General features: G+C 46.3%; 1 protein-coding gene across 3 annotated transcripts in view; it reads right to left on the reverse strand.

Moving 5' to 3' along the window:
• Nucleotides 1-6267: 6267 nt before the first annotated feature.
• The window catches only part of ADAMTSL3 (ADAMTS like 3), a 281389-nt gene continuing 268653 nt past the window's right edge, over nt 6268-19003 (reverse strand). For all 3 annotated transcript variants that reach the window (XM_083475290.1, XM_083475291.1, XM_083475292.1), the window contains 4 exons: nt 16325-16529; nt 11432-11541; nt 7873-8087; nt 6268-7446 (listed from right to left, as the gene is read on the reverse strand). In XM_083475290.1, the coding sequence (XP_083331416.1) occupies nt 7316-7446; nt 7873-8087; nt 11432-11541; nt 16325-16529 (661 nt within the window). In that variant the 3' untranslated portion in view covers nt 6268-7315. The remainder of the gene's footprint in view (nt 7447-7872; nt 8088-11431; nt 11542-16324; nt 16530-19003) is intronic.

A 19003-nucleotide genomic window follows, 5' to 3' on the forward strand; every position in this document is an offset into this window, starting at 1 on the left:
CCGCTGGGAATGTTTGTTTTGTATCACTCCCATATGGTATTCTTGGTATTCTCACAGATCAAACCGAGACCTAGAGCCGGATTCTTTTCTTCTTCATCCTATGTAAATTGAATGCTCTAGAATTGGGGGGAAATCAAATTAAAAACAAAAGCTTTCTATTTTGTTTCTTGAAGTATGTTTAAGACTGTCGCTAGGCTAGGAGTGGAGGTTTTCAGATCTTATGATACTGTATTGTCAGGGGTTCAGGAGCAGAGGCAAGGGCAAGGGAGGAAACAGAGAGCGAGGGGGAGGAGGCAGAAGAAAAGATGAGTGATGACGACGACCCGAGATCTCCGAGTCTTTCCAGTGAATCAGAAGATTCACAGAAAGGAGCACCAGTGGCCAGGGCAAGGGGGGAGCCTAGGGGGACACCCCAGGAAGAAAGGGCTAGAGGGGGCTCAGAGGGGAGCAGTTGGAAATCGGGACCAGCGTCACCAACAGAGAGCAGGGGAGAGGAAGGGCGCCAGGTATCAAGCGCTGGAAGCTCACAACAGGAGGGAGGGCACGAGTCAGGAGTGGCCACACCTCCATCGGGGAGCGAAGAAACGGTCAGACGGAAAGTGGGAGGTTGGGCGCGCGCGCCAAGTTCAAATGCACAGGAAGGTGGCGCAGTAAGCAGCCCGGAAAGGGAGCCAGGTCCTAAAGCCCGGCGCAAGGAGACAGGAGGGTCCGGGGGGTCAGCGTCAGAAGAATCCCGGAAGGAAGAGACCCCGGGGGGCAGAGGGACCCAGAGAAGAACAGTCAGGCGGAAAAGGTGGAGTAAGGCTAGGGTATTAAGTTGGTGTACAGGGGGCGGAGACTCAGACGGAGCTTCGCCGGTCTAACCCTTAAGACGTAGAGTTGCGCGCAGCAGCTTGAGAATGGAAACTGTAACTCAATAAAAGACTTTTACAAGTGACCGCTGGCTAGCGTGATCCTCTGTGAGCTAGGATCTGGGAGCAGCTCTGACATGTATATATACTTTTTCCTTTTGCCATCTGAAATGGACACGAGCCTCTAGTCTGGAGACATGCTCTTAACTATTGTCATCTCATTCTCTGATGGAGAGGAAAGAGCCAGAACATTTTTCTCTTTTCAGTCCTGTTCTTTCCAGGTCCTCTTTTCATATGGCTAGTTCACACAAGTACGTTATTTACTTGATAACCATAACATCAAGTGGATATTTACACATGTAAGTGGGCTGAATCCAGCGGTATGGCTTTTCCAGAAAATTTTGAATTTGAAAACTGGGATAATTGGCATCAGGGGGGGGGGGAAATCTGATGACCTTCAGAGCGATTTAATTTAGCATGACAAAACTTTGAACCTGACAAGCTTGCTTAAAGTTTATTTGCTGTTGCTATTCATGAATTATTACTAACATACAAAACACAAAAATTCCTGCAGAAAAATTAAGCGCTACAAAAATATCTGGGAAAGATTCCATTTTGCTAAGTTTTCCACCTGACATCAGTGAGTGTTGCAGATCTAGAGACTCTGATAGTCCTGTTTCCTCAATTTCCTTCAAATGCAAATTCTTGCCAAGGGTGCCAGCTCAACACATTCAGCTCCCTGGGCGTGAGCATGAGAGAACCAGTTCAGCGGTTAGAATAGAGGCAGGAAACAGATCAGAAATGTGGATTTATGCAGCTGAACTGGCTGGCAAGGAGTCTTTTGAGAGGGCTTCCTATGATGTTGTCCTGGATGGGATTTGATGCTGCTTTGAAATCAATGTCTGGTTTGGGTACTTGCCTGCTCGGCCCACCCTGTCAAGGACATAAGAAGAGCCTGCTAGATCAGCCCAATGGCCCATTTCGTCCCACCATCCTGTTCTCACAGTGGCCAACCAGGTGCCCAGAGGAAGCCTGCAAGCGGGACCTAAGCGCCAGAGCTCTCTCCCCCCTGTGATTTCTAGCAACTGATATTCAGAGCCAATACTGCTTCTGCCTGGAAGCTGAGTTTAGCCATCATGACCAGTAACCATTGTCCTCCATTGATTTGTCTAATCTTCTGAAGCCATCCAAGCATAGCTGTCAACCGTCCCTTATTTGGCGGGAAACTCCCTTATCCCAGCGCCGTGTCCCGCTGCTGTCCCTTATTGATGATGTCCCTTAAATTTTCCAGGTTTCAAAGGAAGCAGCTCCTCTCCTTCCCTCCCTGCTGGCCAGGGAGGAGAGAGGCTCCAACTGTGTTGCTTGGCTGCCCGGCCCGCCCCCCTCCGGCCTCCTCTCACCAGCCTCGGCCCCCGGGAGCCCCTCCCCGCCGGGAATGAGGAGCCTTGAGAGGAGAGCGAGGGCAAGCATAGAGAAAGCAGTTCAGAGAGAGGAGGAGGAGGAAGGCAGGTGTTCCCATAGATTTGTAGTGGTAGACTAGCATAGACAGTCTGATCTGCGGGTTTACTTCGGGCGCTATTTCCCCCCCCTTCCTCCTGCCCCGCCTGATGGAACTGAGAGCTGCAGATGGAGCGCGAGAGAAAAGATACAGAACTGCAGAGGCATCTTCGTAGCCTGGACTTCGTTTTGCATGTAAAGTGGTTGCTGCTTGTAGTTATTTAATTGCAGTGTTTCATCAGCTGGTGTCTTGAGCAGCAACCTCTGGAAACGAAGGGCTAAAAACCACCGCTGCTCTCCCAAATTATCTGGTCCCTTTTAACTTCGTATTTCAGCTGGCTGACTAAAATCCCTTATTTTGGCTGTGGATCCCTTATTTTCGAGGCTACTGGTCCCTTATTTTCAAAATCTGTAAGTTGACAGCTATGCATCCAAGTTGGGAGCACATTCCATAGTTTTAACAATGCACTTCATAAAGAACTTGAAAAATGCCACTGACAAACCATTTCCATATAGTAAAAGCAACTGGGATAGCCAAAAGGAGTGTTTATTTTTGTGAATACCAAAGTTAAGCCAGTGAACAAATAATATTAGACATCTTTGGTTAATGTAGCAACAGTGGAATCGGCTACAGAGGACCATCTCCATCTGCTGCAACCATCACCCACAGCTATGCTTCCCTAGGACATGCATTTATAACCAAAGTACTAGCAAAACAGGGATGCTAGCAGTTCATTCTTTACAAATATTAAATACAACATAAAAACATTTGGTAAATTTCAGTAAACAAGAAAAAAAGTTCCAAAATCTTTATTACACACTGTACAAAAAATATTGCACTTTTAGATCAGGTAATAAATATATACAAAAGTATATTACATGTTTTAATTTAAAAATGGTATAAACAAACAAGACCCATGGCTGATTTAAAAAGCTTGGGCAGCCAAAGTTAATCATTTTAAAGTTAAGTGCAGGCTCTCTTCACTCCTGCTGACACCAGTGTGTCAAAAGGGACAGTTTATACGGGTAGAATCAAGTGGTAAAACTAACACAGCCATCCTTAAAAACTTGCACTTCTCTGAATTTTGCAGCGCAGTTCTCCAGCTTAATAATGTGTACAAAAAAATACACAGCACACTGGGGTAAATCCATAAAAATACACACATTACTGAAATTAACAGAAAAAGTGTCAGTTGGGAGAAATCTGCACTAAAACACTGATGAATTTTCATGAGGGTGGTTTTTTTTTTTTAAAAAAAATGCAAACAAATGCAGAAATGTGGAAAACTGAACTTGGAAAAATAAGAGAAACTGAAACTGAGAGGCTCACCCATTTCTTACAAGCTCCTCTCTCAGAGCCACCATGTTTGTGCAGTTCCGGTAAAAAAAGTTCTGCTAAAAAAAGTTTGGCCTACCATGTTGCAGAAACCAGGCTACTATCTGCAGGGGTTTCCCCCGTCCTCCTCCCCAGCATTTTGAACATTCAAATATGCAATTCTCCCACCTGGGAAAACTTTACCTCTTGATTCTACTGACTGCTAATTGGCCCAAGGTGTTTAGCCTCCATATCATTACAGTGAGTGGATATATATATCACTTTTCTTGCTGCCAGCAAAAACCACGGTTACCCACGTGAAAGGTTTTCTGTACAGCAGCATTAGTTTAATTAGCAGTGAGGCAAAACCCAAACCATGGTGCATTCATTTTTCCTCTAACACCCTCGGAACAGAAACAAAATCTCTGCTGTTTCTTTCTGGCCCATTAGCAGAGGGCCCAGTTCAACCAAATTTGCCTTTGGGCATTTATGCAAGAGCACAGGAGTTGCAAATAAAAAGCAAGCCAGTTAAAACTGAAAACAGCAATAACATTTTCAAAAGAGCCCTGATGGAGGCTGTCCTCTATCTTGCATTCTGCTTAGTGACCAGTCAAATACCTCCTGACTACTTTCAAGCAGGGCACCAAGGCACCGTGCTGCTCAGTTCTCTGTGTCATGTACTGTACACTGCCTCTGAGCCTGAAGGTTCTACAGTGCTTTCCATGCACCAGTGGTGCAATGGCAAATTTTTGAAGTGAGGGGAGTGTGGCGTTTGCCCTCCTAGGTGACATCATGCTGGGTCATAAGGAAAGGGTTAAATGAGTGTGAAGTGATTGGCAAGTGGGAACCCAAGGGGAGGAGTTAGAGTTATTAAGGAGTCAGTCGTGTGTTAGAGAAGAGAGAGGGAGGATAAGTCTGTGGGTTGGGAGAGTTTGATGTGAGAGAATCTGTTAAGAGGAGTCAGATAGACAGTTGGGATAGTCAGAAGTTATTAGGAAGGTATAGGCTGGTAAAGAAACTAAGATTAAGAAACTGACAAGAAAAATTATCTGAAATCATAAACTTGTTAAAGCTTATAAAATAAACTTGTTTATTTGGTTTAATTTTAACAACTGTCTGGACTCCATGTGTACCCAAGTGAAATGGGTTGGTGGCAGCGGGGAAGCAATCACAGTGGTGGCACAGGGATCAATAGACCGTCAAACGTCCGGGGACTCTGTGTGATCGCCACAGGGAGCTCATCACAACAGCCTCCTTACCTAACCTCTCAAAGAAGAGTCTCAAAATGCACACAGCTGCCTTCATTATATGCAACTCCGAAAGAGCAGTATAATACCAAACTGATTTGGGTCAGCTGACAATCATAGAACAGTGAGCAAGCAAAGGGTGGGGTGGGAGGGTAGAGGTTAGCGTGTTGTAATTTGATGGGGGAGACCTCGGTTTACATCCCCGATCAGCCTGGTGGCAGGACTGCAAAGAGGTAAGCTACACTGAATTCAGCGACACTTAATATTGAGTGCACAGGTTTCACTTGCAAAAGACGCTGGCGCTTACCAAGAGATCTATAGTCAGTCAAAATGCAACTTTTAACTTACCATCAGAAATACAAAAAAAGCAAAAAAAGTTTCACCATTTAAACTGCTAGGGTGAAGAAGGAACCTTGTCAAAGGAAAGGAAAGAAGTACCCAGCCTTTGATTTTCACCCCCCTCTCTGCCAATCTGTCACAATCCTGAAAGCCACATTATTCATTTGCCAGAGCAAGGAAGCTCCATCAGCTGTACTGGCAGGTGATGTCAGTCCTGGGGAAGCACTCCCCTCATCCCCTTTCCTGGTCCATTATGCATCTCCTTCATGACTTTGTCTAATCACTTTGTGCCGTGAATTTGCCTTATCACCTCACATAAGCCAGCGGACCACAAATTCCATGGGTGAATTCTGCGTTGTGTGATGCAGTGCTTCTTTCCTGTCCTAAAATAACGTCAATCAATTTCAGTGGGACACACTGAATTCTAATATTATGGGAGAAAGACATGTGAACCTTCTGTTTATCCACTTCGCATAATTTTATAAACACTTGGGGGGTGGGTAGGCAATGTGGTACCCCCCCCCAGTTGCTGGACTCCAGTTCCCATCAGCAGCGACCAGTATGTCCAATGATGGGAGTTGCAATGCAACATCAGGATGCCACCAAGTTACCTAGCTCTCTTCTGCCATGTCCCTCTTACAGTGCTGCTCAATAAATATATTGTCTACTCAGAAGTCATTCCTATGGAGTTGAATAGGGGCTTACTCCCTCTTAATTAGGGTTAGGATTGCAGCCTTAGCTGTTGTTCCCCCACCCTTTTCTAAATTAAGAACCTTTAAGCCTTCATAAGAAAAATATTTTGACCTCTTGATCATTTGTGCTTCCCCACCCCATGGTACTTTTCCCAGCTCCAAATTTTCCTTTTTGAGACGGGCCGGCCAGAATGGTATACATTATTTCGAATGTGGCTGCATTTATTTATATTTCCATATTGTCTGTATTTTTTCGAGAATCAAAAACTGGCTTCTTGGCAGGCTTTGCACACATAATTTGCACGGCAGAAAAGAGCTACTTGAGGTTGTAGTTTTGCGAATTTACTAGCATGCAATCACTAAATGTATGATAGTCAGGATGAATGGAAACAAATTGAAACTGATACTTAACATATGTCTGTCTCAATGAAGAACAGCTCTTTCTGTTTTGTTTGGTCCCCCCCCCCCTTTTTTCTTTCTTTCCAATGACTGGAAAAGTATATAGAAGGTTTCTTCAAGGGCAATCCACCCTGACAGGCACCCTTGGCCCAGAGAACCACTCTCATTTCTCATCTGACCAAGCAGAAGCGGAAACTTCTCAGACCCCAAACGCAAATTCCAAGCTCCCATGTAGAAACCCTCTTGCATCCAGTTTTCACATTCAATGAATCATGCCCTGGCTTTGATCACATTCCCGCAAGGCTGAAGCAGACGTTTGGGGAATCCGCCCCCCCCCCCCCCGCCCCAAATGACGCCTCGTCGATTAGAAAACAATCCCATAGCAGGTCTGAAAACCATCATGTCAGGTACATTGCCTTTTACTGCAGGCGTTTAAAGGAAGGAAGGAAAGCAAAATGGGGATCCGTTCGACAGCTAATCTCAATAAAACAAGACCTGTGACAATGTCCTTTTCTCAAATGCTAAGGAAATGCAGCCTCTGGGGGGAAATATTACAGCTACAGATGGCTGAATCCATATACTTTGAGAATTGTACTGATGCGGATCAAACCAGAAAGGCAACAAGCAGATATGAGTTGTTGCTGCATTTAAGTATTTTTGGAATAGTTGTCAACAATCGCTAAACTCGAAGTGTCTTTATGAGGCAGGGAGCATTACTTGATAGCCAATGAATCACTTGCAACCCCATTAAAACTGATGTTTCCAACACCATTAAAGCTTAAGTTGCAACAGAGCTATTGCCCGGTGGGAAGGAGTCGAGGAGAGAAAATGGAAAACCCTGCCTGGACTATCCATAGCATGTTCTATTCATCCATTTCCCCTTTCCCACCACATGTTCTTGGTTGATTGTCTATATTGTCCAGAGCAGGCTGGATTGAAACAACATTCTCTTCACGCGATATCTTCACTGCGACATCACGAACTTCCCATAGAAGGGTATTGCTCTTCACATGACTGACAACACCTTTGTTTGTAGATGTCTATCATGCATAATTTTAGCTGCTTTACAAATGTACAGTAGTGAGTTGTATCCTTGCATTCGCCTTCTGAAAAATACATTGAAATGCAACAAGCATGAAAAAGGGCAGTTACAGCATCTCATCTCGGGCAAATGCGAACGGGAGACCTAGATAATGTTCACATCCTTCCTCCTTCCCTCTCAGGTCTTGCACAACAACACTATGGGCAGGATAATCTGCAGGCTGATCTGAACGAGATGCATTCAACGGCCAGGGGTCCAGTCCGTTGTACTAGCTTGAGCCTATCTTGGGAGTTGTTTTGCATTTTAGTTCTTCAGAATCAAACCCTTTGCTGAACTGGGGCACGCCAATGTCGCACCATTGCATTGTATGGGAGGGTGGGGTTTGGTTGACGGCTTATCATGTTCATTACGGAGCTAAGAGTTCAGCTGTCTACATGCAATTGCCACAAGCGACCGGAGAGTTCAAAAATGAAAATAAACGTTTACATACTGTCACAAGAAGTGACATTGCAGTGTTTCCAGGACACTGGTCTCTTCCTCCAGGAGCACGACGGATCTCCTACAGGCCTCTTATTTCTCCTGTGTATGCAGCTGACTTGCCGTGATTGGAATCCGCTTCCACAATCTACTGTGCACGGTCGCCAAGGGCCTGCCCTCCAATACACGTCACATTTGTCTGTAGAGCAGTTTCTTCTCATCAATGGCCTGCAGAAAGGTGGGGTAGGTGGGAGAAAAGCCCCCAATAAAATGTTGCTTGAGACTGAATCCGATGGTCGATGTTATTTAGGACGTAACGTCACTACAAACGTACTAGAACCCTACAGGCAAAATAATCCTCTGCATAGTTCCAGGTCAATATGTGAAATTCAGTCTCACAACCACCACTCTGGCTCTGAGTTGTCAATGGTAGAATTCCCCTTTCAGTTGGGGCAGTCCTATCATGGGCCATGCTGAGCAAAAGTGACTCAGGTGGCAGACTGTGGCGGCAGCGGCCTGTTCCCCTCACGGAACTACAAATCCCATAGTTCCCTGGGAAGAGGGACTGCTTGTTAAACTGGCCTGGGAAATGCAGCTCTTTGAGGCAAACGGGGTCTCCTAAAAACTCCAGGCAGGAACTTCTACCAGACTTTTAGAAGACATCTGAAGGCAGCCCTGTTTAGGGAAGCTTTTAATGTTTGATGTATCACAGTTATTTTAATATTCTTTTGGAAGCCGCCCAGAGTGGCTGGGGAAACCCAGCCAGATAGGCGGGGTATAAATAATAAATTATTATTATTATTATTATTCTCTCAAAAGCCTTTTTGGTTTTATTCTCTCAAAAGCCTTTTTGGTTGAAGGGTAGGGTAAAAATGTGCAAATAGATAATCCATAGCCTGGAGTTTTGTTTTATTTCTGCCACAACCCCACTACAAACAATAAATCCTACTGTGTCGTTGGGCAAACTTTGACATTTACCCCAATCCCCATCTTTCTCCATGTTAAATACAGAGGGTATTGGGGTCAAGCGAATTTTCATAGGAGAGCAGTAGCATCTACTCAGCTGGTGTAGCAAGAGGGGCACAATTCCTGGCTTTTGACTTGCCCTACCTGGCTTGCCATAGGAACATGGTGGCTCTGTGGTTTAGGACTTGCTGATCAGAAGGTTAGCGGTTCAAATCTCCGCAATGGTTTGAGCTCCCGTTGCTCGGTCCCTGCTCCTGCCAACCTAGCAGTTTGAAAGCACCTCAAAGTGTGAGTAAAAGGTAAACGGCGTTTCCATGCGCTGTTCTGGTTTGCCAGAAGCGGCTTAGTCATGCTGGCCACTTGACCCAGGAAAACTGTCTGCAGACAAACACTGACTCCCTTGGCCTATAGAGCGAGATGAGCGTCACAACCCTAGAGTCGTCCGCAACTGGACCTAATGGTCAGGGGTAGCTTTAACTTTACCTGGATTGCCACGATTTGCCCTGGGGGCAGAGAACATGCAAGCCCACGCCCACAGCTAGGCTTGTTATCTCCCTGTAATGACTAAGATGGAAAACTGCAATGGTTTAGCCACTGGTGGCCAAGCAGGCAATCCTTTGTCCTCCTTCTTACCCCTGAATGTATCATGAGGTTTCTCAAGCACTGCTCCTCACTAGATCCAAAAATAAACTGGCCTGGTGGTGACGGTTTATTCCTCCCAAACAAGCTCAGAGCAGCAAACACAACAACAATAAAATTTACTTTCTTTTAAAAACGAAAACAAGTGATCACAGAGCTGCCAGGGAACAGTGCCTCCTGCCATCAAATGCCTCGGTAAACCGGAATGCTCTTAAATTTCTAAATTTACATTTAAGTGTGTCAGATGTTCTGTCTCCACTTTTACAATTTCCCTGCAAGTCTGCTTACCTCTGCAGTAACATTGGCAGCCAAATAACAGGAGAACGTCCACAGTCCTTCTGATGTTGACCAGGTCTACTTTGGACGGCCAGTGAAGAACTACAAAGAGCCTGGCTAGAATCAGCTCTGCCAGGCTGGAAAAATCTTGACTGTACCCTGCGGTTCTGGAGATAGCCGCACTCTGAGAGATGTTGGGCAAGAGCCGTATGTCATCCCAGCAGATGCCAGGAGGATGGAGAGCCAAGAGAACAGCTATACTTGCCTTCACGCATGTCAGAATGCAGTCTGTTGGCCACATTCACTTCTGGTCAGCCTTCTGAGGACCACATTCCAGTGATGGGCAGAACCAGAGGTGAAAGTAAGCAAAACAAAGAACTTGTACAGTCAGCACATTTCTACACTCCCTCTATTCCACTTCTAGGCAGGAGAGAGCTATGAGTTCAATGACATATCCCAGCCTGGCAAAAACACTCAAGGAAGGTGTGAAGCAAGGGCAGTGAGGGATGTGGTCTGGGGAGAATCCCAGGATCAGAAAGAGATGCCGGGGGGCTGCATTTGGCCTTCCAGTCTCAGATTTCTGTTTAATTACTGATGTTTTGAGAGCTAATTTTATTGTGTACAGTGGTACCTTGGGTCGCAAAGGGCTTAGTTGTTGGACAAATTGGCTCCTGAATACCGCAAACCCAGAAGTAAGTGTTCCGGTTTGTGAACGTTTTTTTTGGAAGCTGAACATCTGATGTGGATTCCGACTGAGTGCAGGAAGCTCCTGCAGCCAACTGGAAGCAGCACCTTCGTTTTCAAATGGTTTCAGGAGTCGAAAGGACTCCCAGAATGGATTAAGTTTGAGAATCAAGGTAAAGGTAAAGGGTCCCCTGACCATTAGGTCCAGTCGTGGCCGACTCTGGGGTTGTGGCACTCATCTCGCTTTATTGGCCGAGGGAGCCAGCATACAGCTTCTGGGTCATGTGGCCAGCATGACTAAGCAGCTTCTGGCGAACCAGAGCAGCGCACGGAAACGCCATTTACCTTCCTGCCAGAGCGGTACCTATTTATCCTCTTGCACTTTGACGTGCTTTCGAACTGCTAGGTTGGCAGGAGCAGGGACCGAGCAACGGGAGCTCACCCCGTTGCAGGGATTCGAACCGCCGACCTTCTGATCGGCAAGTCCTAGGCTTTGTGGTTTAACCCACAGCGCCACCCGCATCCCTGACTGTACTAATATATCCTAATAGATTATTGAATATTACTTTATTGATATAAGGTGTTCCATTATAAAGTTATGTTTTATTATGGCTTTATTACAACTTTTTGTATTGCATCAGATTATTGTAAGGTGTGTGTTCTTTGTTGTATATTTTGTTGCTGCATAGTAATATAGAAAGGTGGTATACAAATTGAAAGTGGAATGAAATGAAATTTCCAGCTTCTGTCATTACTTCAGCTCTTGCAGGACAGCCTGCTGCTAACAGAAGAAGAAGAAAAGGCTCCAATTCTGATTTAGGAGTGGTAGTTATGGCAAGCAGCCATAACCTAACTAAACATCAAAGGGGCTGTGCAAGGGTGGCAAGATGAGGCAGCCACTGACCCAGAACTTCCCAGCAGCATCTGTTAAAAATAATGTGTGACGCAACATCTGCTGGAAGTGTTAAAAGTGGTAAAGGGCTATTCCTATCAGATGGCAACTGTACCTGCTCGTTTCATCGCACAGTGAGTTCGATACCACGGATCCGTTCCAATGCTGACACTGAACAAGGCGATGCTGCAAGCCTACTCCGCGACCTGTGCATTGGCCTGTGCACTGAAAAGGAAGGGGATAAACAACACCAGTCAGAGACACAGAGATCTGCACCTTCCGGTACAAGATGCAAATAGTCAAACCTTGTGTGGCAGGTACCCATTGGGGCTGGTAAGGTGGAAGACAGGGAGCCCAGCAGCAGGGGCAGCCAGAGGCTAAGAGTCAATGACAGGTGAAGCTGACTAGTTGTAGTTTTATCCCCATCCCCAAACAGCCTCGGTCCAGTATACCTGAAGGAGCGTCTCCACCCCCATCGTTCTGCCTGGACACTGAGGTCCAATGCCGAGGGCCTTCTGGCGGTTCCCTCATTGCGAGAAGCCAAGTTACAGGGAACCAGGCAGAGGGCCTTCTTGGTAGTGGCACCCGTCCTGTGGAAAGCCCTCCCACCAGATGTCAGAGAAAAACAACTACCAGACTTTTAGGAGACATCTGAAGACAGCCCTGTTTAGGGAAGCTTTTAATGTTTACTAGACTATTGTATTTTAATATTCTGTTGGAAGCTGCCCAGAGTGGCTGGGGGAACCCAGCCAGATGGGCGGGGTATAAATAATAAATTATTATTAGTATTATTGTCTTCCCCAGCTGAATTCTACAAGGGCAACACTAAGGAGGAGAAAAGCAGACAGCCAAGGTCATCCCCTCTCCCCCGGACTTGACGTAGGACAGGCATAGGCAAACTCGGCCCTCCATATGTTATGTCCTGTTAGCTAGGGATGGTGGGAGTTGTAGTCCCAAAACATCTGGAGGGCTGAGTTTGCCTATGCCTGATGTAGTACATAGATAAGAAAGCACATCAGGCCATTGGGCCTTGTAGCTTAGTGTTGTCTGGCCTACTCTGGCTGACAGCCGCACTCCAGGGTGCCAGTCAGGAGTCTTTCCTTGAGACCTTTTGCATGTGAAGCCTAATGAGTTAAAGGTAAAAGTAAAGGACGCCTGGATGGTTAAGTCCAGTCAAAGGTGACATAGGGGGTGTGGCGCTCGTCTTGCTTTTAGGCTGAGGGAGCCGGCGTTTGTCCAGACAGATTTCCAGGTCATGTGGCCAACATGACTAAACTGCTTCTGGCACAACGGAACACTGTGACAGAAGCCAGAGCACATAGAAATGCCGTTTACCTTCCTGCCGCAGCGGTACCTATTTATCTACTTGCACTGGCATGCTTTTGAACTGTTAGGCTGGCAGGAGCTGGGACCGAGCAACGGGAGCTCACTCCGTTGTGGGGATTCGAACTGCTGACCTTCTGATCGGCAAGCCCAAGAGGCTCAGTGGTTTAGACCACAGTACCACCCGCATCCTGGTACTAATGAGCGTCCTTGATGGTCTCTTTACTTCCAGTAACAGAAGTGAATGGCTGCAATTCACTCGTGGTGGGAGGGACCTAACCTGAACCTGGGAGAAATGTCACAATAGCAGCGAGGCTTGTCCTTCCACTGCTAACAGTAACACCTTGGATTGGTGCATTGTGGCACTGGGTACAAGCCTATCCCCTTCTGCATGCAAAGCAGATGCCTCACCCTTCCTATCTAGCCTAATATCGCCCACTCTGGCTGGAAGTGACCCTCCAGGATCTCAGTTGGAGAAAGGTCTTTCCAAACATCTGAGATACAGCGTCAGAGGTCTTCTGTATGCAGAGCATCATCCATTCTGCCATTGATTGACAGTTCTATCCCTCCCACAGCACAGCCTCTCGCTACTGTTCCAGGAGAAGCCCAGGGAAGGGTTGCTCTTTTTCTCTCCCCCCTTCCCTGCCCCCCCTTGCTGGGCTCTTGCTGTCACAATTAATTCAACAGCAATATTAGAAGTCAAATATTTGGCTGTGGTTTCCATGGTGTGGTGTTATGTTATGATTAGCGCTGAAAAAATATTTCAGCAGAATATCTCATCAAAGTAGCTGAAACAAAAGATAATAATAATCTTGGCACGGGCTGCCATCTAAGCACTTTGCTGCTCAGAGGGGAGTTCTCACGGGATGGAGCCAAACGCTCCGAGTCACTGAGTAAGGCCCCCGGACAGCCACTCATTTTCTGCAGCGGCACGTCTCGTCGCTTCCCCGCGCTCCAAATGGCCAGCTGCAAAGCACCGTGGCCAACAGATACTGTGCAAAAACCCCACCTGTCTTTTGGCTCTCTGGCTGAGAATCAGGGAGCTACACAGCACAGCTCAGAAGGCCCAGGTTTGCGTCAAGGGCTGCCAGCTGCTCAGTGGCATAGCGTGGGTTGTCAGCACCCGGGGCAAGGCAAGTAATTTGCGCCCCCTAACCCGTGGATTTGAACCCCCTAACCCTAACCCCCAGATTTTGCGCCCGGTGCGGCCGGCCCCCCCTGCACCCCCCACGCTACGCCACTGCAGCTGCTGAACACCCAGAATAAAGGTCCTGGCTCAACTTTTCCACGTGCCTTTTGCAAATGCAGCAGGAGGACGGGCCTTTTCCAGTGGTGGCTCCCTGCTTGTACAGTCATACCTCGGGTTACAGATGCTTCAGGTTGTGCGTTTTCGGGTTGCACACCGCGCCGAACCCGGAAGTACTGGAACGGGTTACTTCCGGGTTTCAGCACATGCGCAGAAGCGCTAAATCATGCTTTGCGCATTCGCAGAAGTGCAGAAGCGCAACCCGTGTGTGCGCAGATGCGGCGCTGCATGTTGCGAATGTGCCTTCCGCACGGATCACGTTCGCAACCCGAGCGTCCACTGCAGAGTGCTCTCCCTAGAAAGGCTCGCTTGGTGCAATCATTACTCATCTTTAGGCACAAGGCTAAAACATTTCTCTTTTGTCAGGCCTTTGGCTATTGATTATCAATGTTGGGTTGGACATTTTAATCCAGCTTTTAAAAGACAGAATTGTCTTTTAGATTCTTTAGGTTTTTAAATGCTGGTTAAAGTATATTGACACCCTATGCCTTTTTAAAATGTGTTGTGGAAGGGGTTGTCTTTTCTGTTTTTTATATTGAGATTTTATGCTGTGAACTGCTCTGAGATCTAGGGGTATAGAGCAGTATACAAATTTATATAATACTAATACTAATGTGTTTGTTTGTTTCTTTGTTTCTTTATATACTGTAAAGACTCCCTCCTGCAAGAGAGGGGAGCGGTTGTGGTCGGGAGCCGGACTCCGCCTCAAGCATTAGCCCCTTGCCTCCCACTCACCTGGCTGGCCTACGCCCACGGGCAGGCACCCAACCAGGTGCCTGCGAGGGGGCGTGTTTAGCAGCCCAAATTGCTGCGGCACCAGCCTTCCGGCCTCACTTTTCGTCGTCCCGTCGCGAGATGCCTTTAATTACCAACATCATTTTATGCTACTTATAAACCTCGTCTGATGTTTTTCTTTTACAATGAAGCAGTGTATAGGAAATAAACAACAACACATTATTCTTATTCTTATTCTTCTTATTAAAAATCAGGCTTCAAAATTCATAGAAGTTGGGGAAAATACCTGCGTTAGTTGCTATCTTCTAGCCTAATGTACCTCATACGGCTGATGTGAAGATTGTACACAGCCGCAAGTTTCTTGAAGGACTCTTGAGATGTAATGGCGTTTAAGGTATCTGCCTCCCTTCCTCCTGAATTTCACCATGCTTTGAATCTGGCTTTGAGTGTTGGACTAGGACCTGGGAGGCCATGGTTTGAATCCCCACTCAGCCATGAAGCTCACTGGGTGTCCTTGAGCCACTCACCGTCTCTTAGCCTAACCTACCTCACAGGGTTGTTGTGAGGTGAAATGGGAAGGAGGAGAACCAATTAATAAATAAAATAAAATATTCCCAAACACTTTTTCACCTTAGCGTGAGTTGGTCAAATGCCTGGGTTCTAAGCCACTACCTAAACACAGAAGGTATCTTTGCTTGTTTTTTCCCTGTGATGACGCATTATCTCTGCCCCCCTTCCTCCAATCTTGATCCTCTTTTTATTTTTCTGCTGAAACGCACTGGGATTGTGCCTGTTGGTGTATTATATTATTATTTTTTGGTACATCCTGTTTAATTTCCTTTAAAGAAATCCTCAAAAAACAAAACACAACTGCTAAAATACAATAAAATGAGTGCATATGAAGTGTGGGATGTGAAACACAAGAGCAGTCAAGTACAACATTCCTAGAGTTGGAATGTTTACACATGGGGAGGAATGCTTGTCCAGCCAGCAGGTAAACTTCCTGTTTCCTTCTGGGCTGGGACAGACTTCCTCTGCATGTGACTAGAGGTGGGTGTGGCCTCACCTGTGCAGGTAACGACAAAAGCACAGGGAAGAGCAGCCATCTCTCTCTCTTTTTGACTACATGCATCGAAGAAGCAACATCTGCTTAGCCAAAGATGCTCTCTTGGCTCCAGCCAAGAAAGGACTAAGGGACTGTCTTCTTATGAGATAGTTTCCAGGTATATGTTACTTTTCTAAGCTAAGTCTGCCTTCTGGGATCCTATTGCGAACAGAATTATATGTGAGTAAACCTTTTTATACTTTTACAGAAGACTGTGTCGTGTGTTATCTTTTATGAGGGAATAAGGGGGAAATACCAGAACAGTTATTATGGAGGCTTTAGCGAGCCTGAGCAAACGCATCCGCTGCAAGTTTAAAAGGGGGAATGTTACTCTGCTACATTGTGAACTTGTTAACACAAGTTGGAAAGGCTATTATCAGACAATATATCCTCTCCTGCATCCCTGAACATTCCCACATGAAGCGTTTCTGCTGGGCCGTATTCAATGAGGCTTGTGTAGGAAACCTCACTGGAGGCTGTGTGGTGGGTGTAGACTGAAGTCCACCTATTAATGAGTCAATCAACAGGTAATTAATTACCTGGCCCCATGGATGAATAAGCCATTCCGTACACGAATGTCCCACACAAGGTTTCCTTTCCAAAGGATGCTCTTTGTGTGTGCAAGCAGACAGAGGCAACGTTACAGCAGTACCGTTGGCTCTGACTTGCTTGCAGATTCTCTGCCGGTGGCGGAACCCGTTGCCACATGAAGCCGAGCACTCGGACCAGGCACTCGTCGTCCATCTGCAGAGAGAAAATGTTAAAGCAGAGACAAAAATGCAGAAGTAACAACAGTCACATCATAACAGAGAGCAAGAGAGCACTATGGGCTATCTGCTGTGACTTCAGATGTTAGGATGGCTAATGTCCATGGTAGCTATATGGTAAACCCATGATAACTACAGTGGTACCTCGGGTTAAGTACTTAATTTGTTCCAGAGGTCCGTTCTTAACCTGAAGCACCACTTTAGCTAATGGGGCCTCCTGCTGCCGCCGCACCACCAGAGCCCTATTTCTGTTCTTCTCTTGAAGCAAAGTTCTTAACCTGAAGCACTATTTCTGGGTTAGCGGAGTCTCTAACCTGAAGCGTATGTAACCCGAGGTACCACTGTATTGGCCATATGGAAGCTCAGATTCACAGGCCACATCAACAGCACATATTTAAAGCACTATCCTACCATTTTAACCAGTCTGAGACCTGTCATTTGCCAACAGTGATGAATGTTGCTAGAAGACCCCTCTTCCCCCCACAGAGCTACAATTCCCAGGCAAGTTTTACAATCAATTCTTCTTCATGGGGAGCTCTGAGAACTGTAACTGTGAAAGGAATGGGTGTCTCCTAACAACTCCCGGCACCCTAATAAACTACAGTTCCCAGGATTCTTTTGGGGGGTGGGGAAGCCATTTAAAGTGGCACCACAGTGCTTTAAATGTATGCCGAGAGTGTGGCCTATGACTCTGAATACCAGTTGCTGGGGAGAGGACTACAGTGGTACCTAGGGTTACAGACGCTTCAGGTTACAGACGCTTCAGGTTACAAACTCCGCTAAACCAGAAATAGTACCTCGAGTTAAGAACTTTGCTTCAGGATGAGAACAGAAATTGCACGACGGCGGTGTGGCGGCAGCGGGAGGCCCCATTAGCTAAAGTGGTACTTTGGGTTAAGAACAGTTTCAGGTTAAGAATGGACGTCCAGAACGAATTAAGTTCTTAACCCGAGGTACCACTGTACTGCACTCCCTTTACCGCCTGTGGGCTTCTCAGAGGCATCTGGCTGGAAGTGATGCAAACCAGATGCTGGACTCGATTGGGTTTCCATCTGATCCAGTGGAGCTCTTCTGCCAGATCATTAGCACACCAAGGACCTGTGGCCCAACTGTATGCCACAGTGCCAGAAATCTGGTTTAAATGGCTGTACATGCAATGCTGTACAAGCAAGGCTTTGTGTGTGTTTATGTCTATTTGTTGAATGACCAGCACATTTAAACAGCACTGGTGTGTTGCAGGGAGAGGCAGCGGCTGCAGTTTTCTGAAGGCAGCTGCACTGCATTCACTGGGGTGGAGTGGGGAGGCTAAGCGATGAGATTGTGGCAGCATCTGGCAGGTTTGCACACACCTGCAGGGCCACCGCGACCAACCCAGATTTCCCTGGACCTCGCTGTGTTGCCTTGCCCAGTCCCGTCCCAGCAATCAGAAGTGCTGCTACCAGGATGCTGCCGCCGCCAGCATCACTCTGATTGCCCCAATGCGCCATTGCTGCAATTAACCCTGGTTGAATTTGCTCCTGGTTTCTCACTGCAGTGCATTCTGCTCTCTCAACAGCTGTTAGCCACAGCAGTTAAGAAAATGGAATATCCATGCTCATAAATACTGTCGCTATTAGATGGATCCTTGATTGGGTATCATCATCATCATCATCATCAATCAATTGCCTTCCCTACACATCTCAAGTTCATGTACAAAGTGCAATTAAAACAGCTAAACACAGTTAAAAGCAACACAGAAAATAACAGCAGGTAAATTTAACACAATACCAAGTAAGGACATAAGTGGCAGAGACCATTTCATCCAGCTGGGAACGATTGCCAATGTAGCAAAAAGGGGTAGGGATATCTGTCAATTTTCATTTCTCATTTTAACAATGTTACATTCTGCTTCTCATGAAAAATTGCCAGCATTTCATTGTGCATTTCTTCCAACACACGTTTTTGTGTGCAATTTTGCAAAATAAACACTTCCCCCCATTATGGGTTTTTTTGCATATTATTTTCATTTGAATATTCATTTTCATGCATGCTTTCCCCTAACATATCCATTTTTTTGTACACATTTGTTGTTGTTGAACTGCTTTGCAAAACGCAGAGAACACAAATTTTGAAAGGTGGCTGTGTGCTGTGGTTCCCATATTGTTTTGGGAATTCTTAAGTGGGTATGTTTGCATGAAAATGTGGACCAAGCAAAATTTCTCCTGCATCCTTCCTAGCAAGGTACCAAGGGCAAACGTTCTCTTGCCAGAGCTAATATTAGCTGTAGGCAAGGGGGCTGTTACTGAGACCACAGCAGGGGAGGAAAGGGTAAAACGTCTCTTCTCTGTGTGCCGCAGTCCGGCCTGCTGTGATTGTTTTGTATAAAACCCTGATGTGGTTGCAAAAGACATGCTTAATATCACATGTAGTTTGGCCCTCCCTTTGTGTAGTGAGAAAACACCCGGAACTGAT

The sequence above is a fragment of the Podarcis liolepis genome, assembly GCF_965112155.1.
Source record: "Podarcis liolepis genome assembly, chromosome: 14".
In the NCBI taxonomy this organism is placed as follows: domain Eukaryota; kingdom Metazoa; phylum Chordata; class Lepidosauria; order Squamata; family Lacertidae; genus Podarcis; species Podarcis liolepis.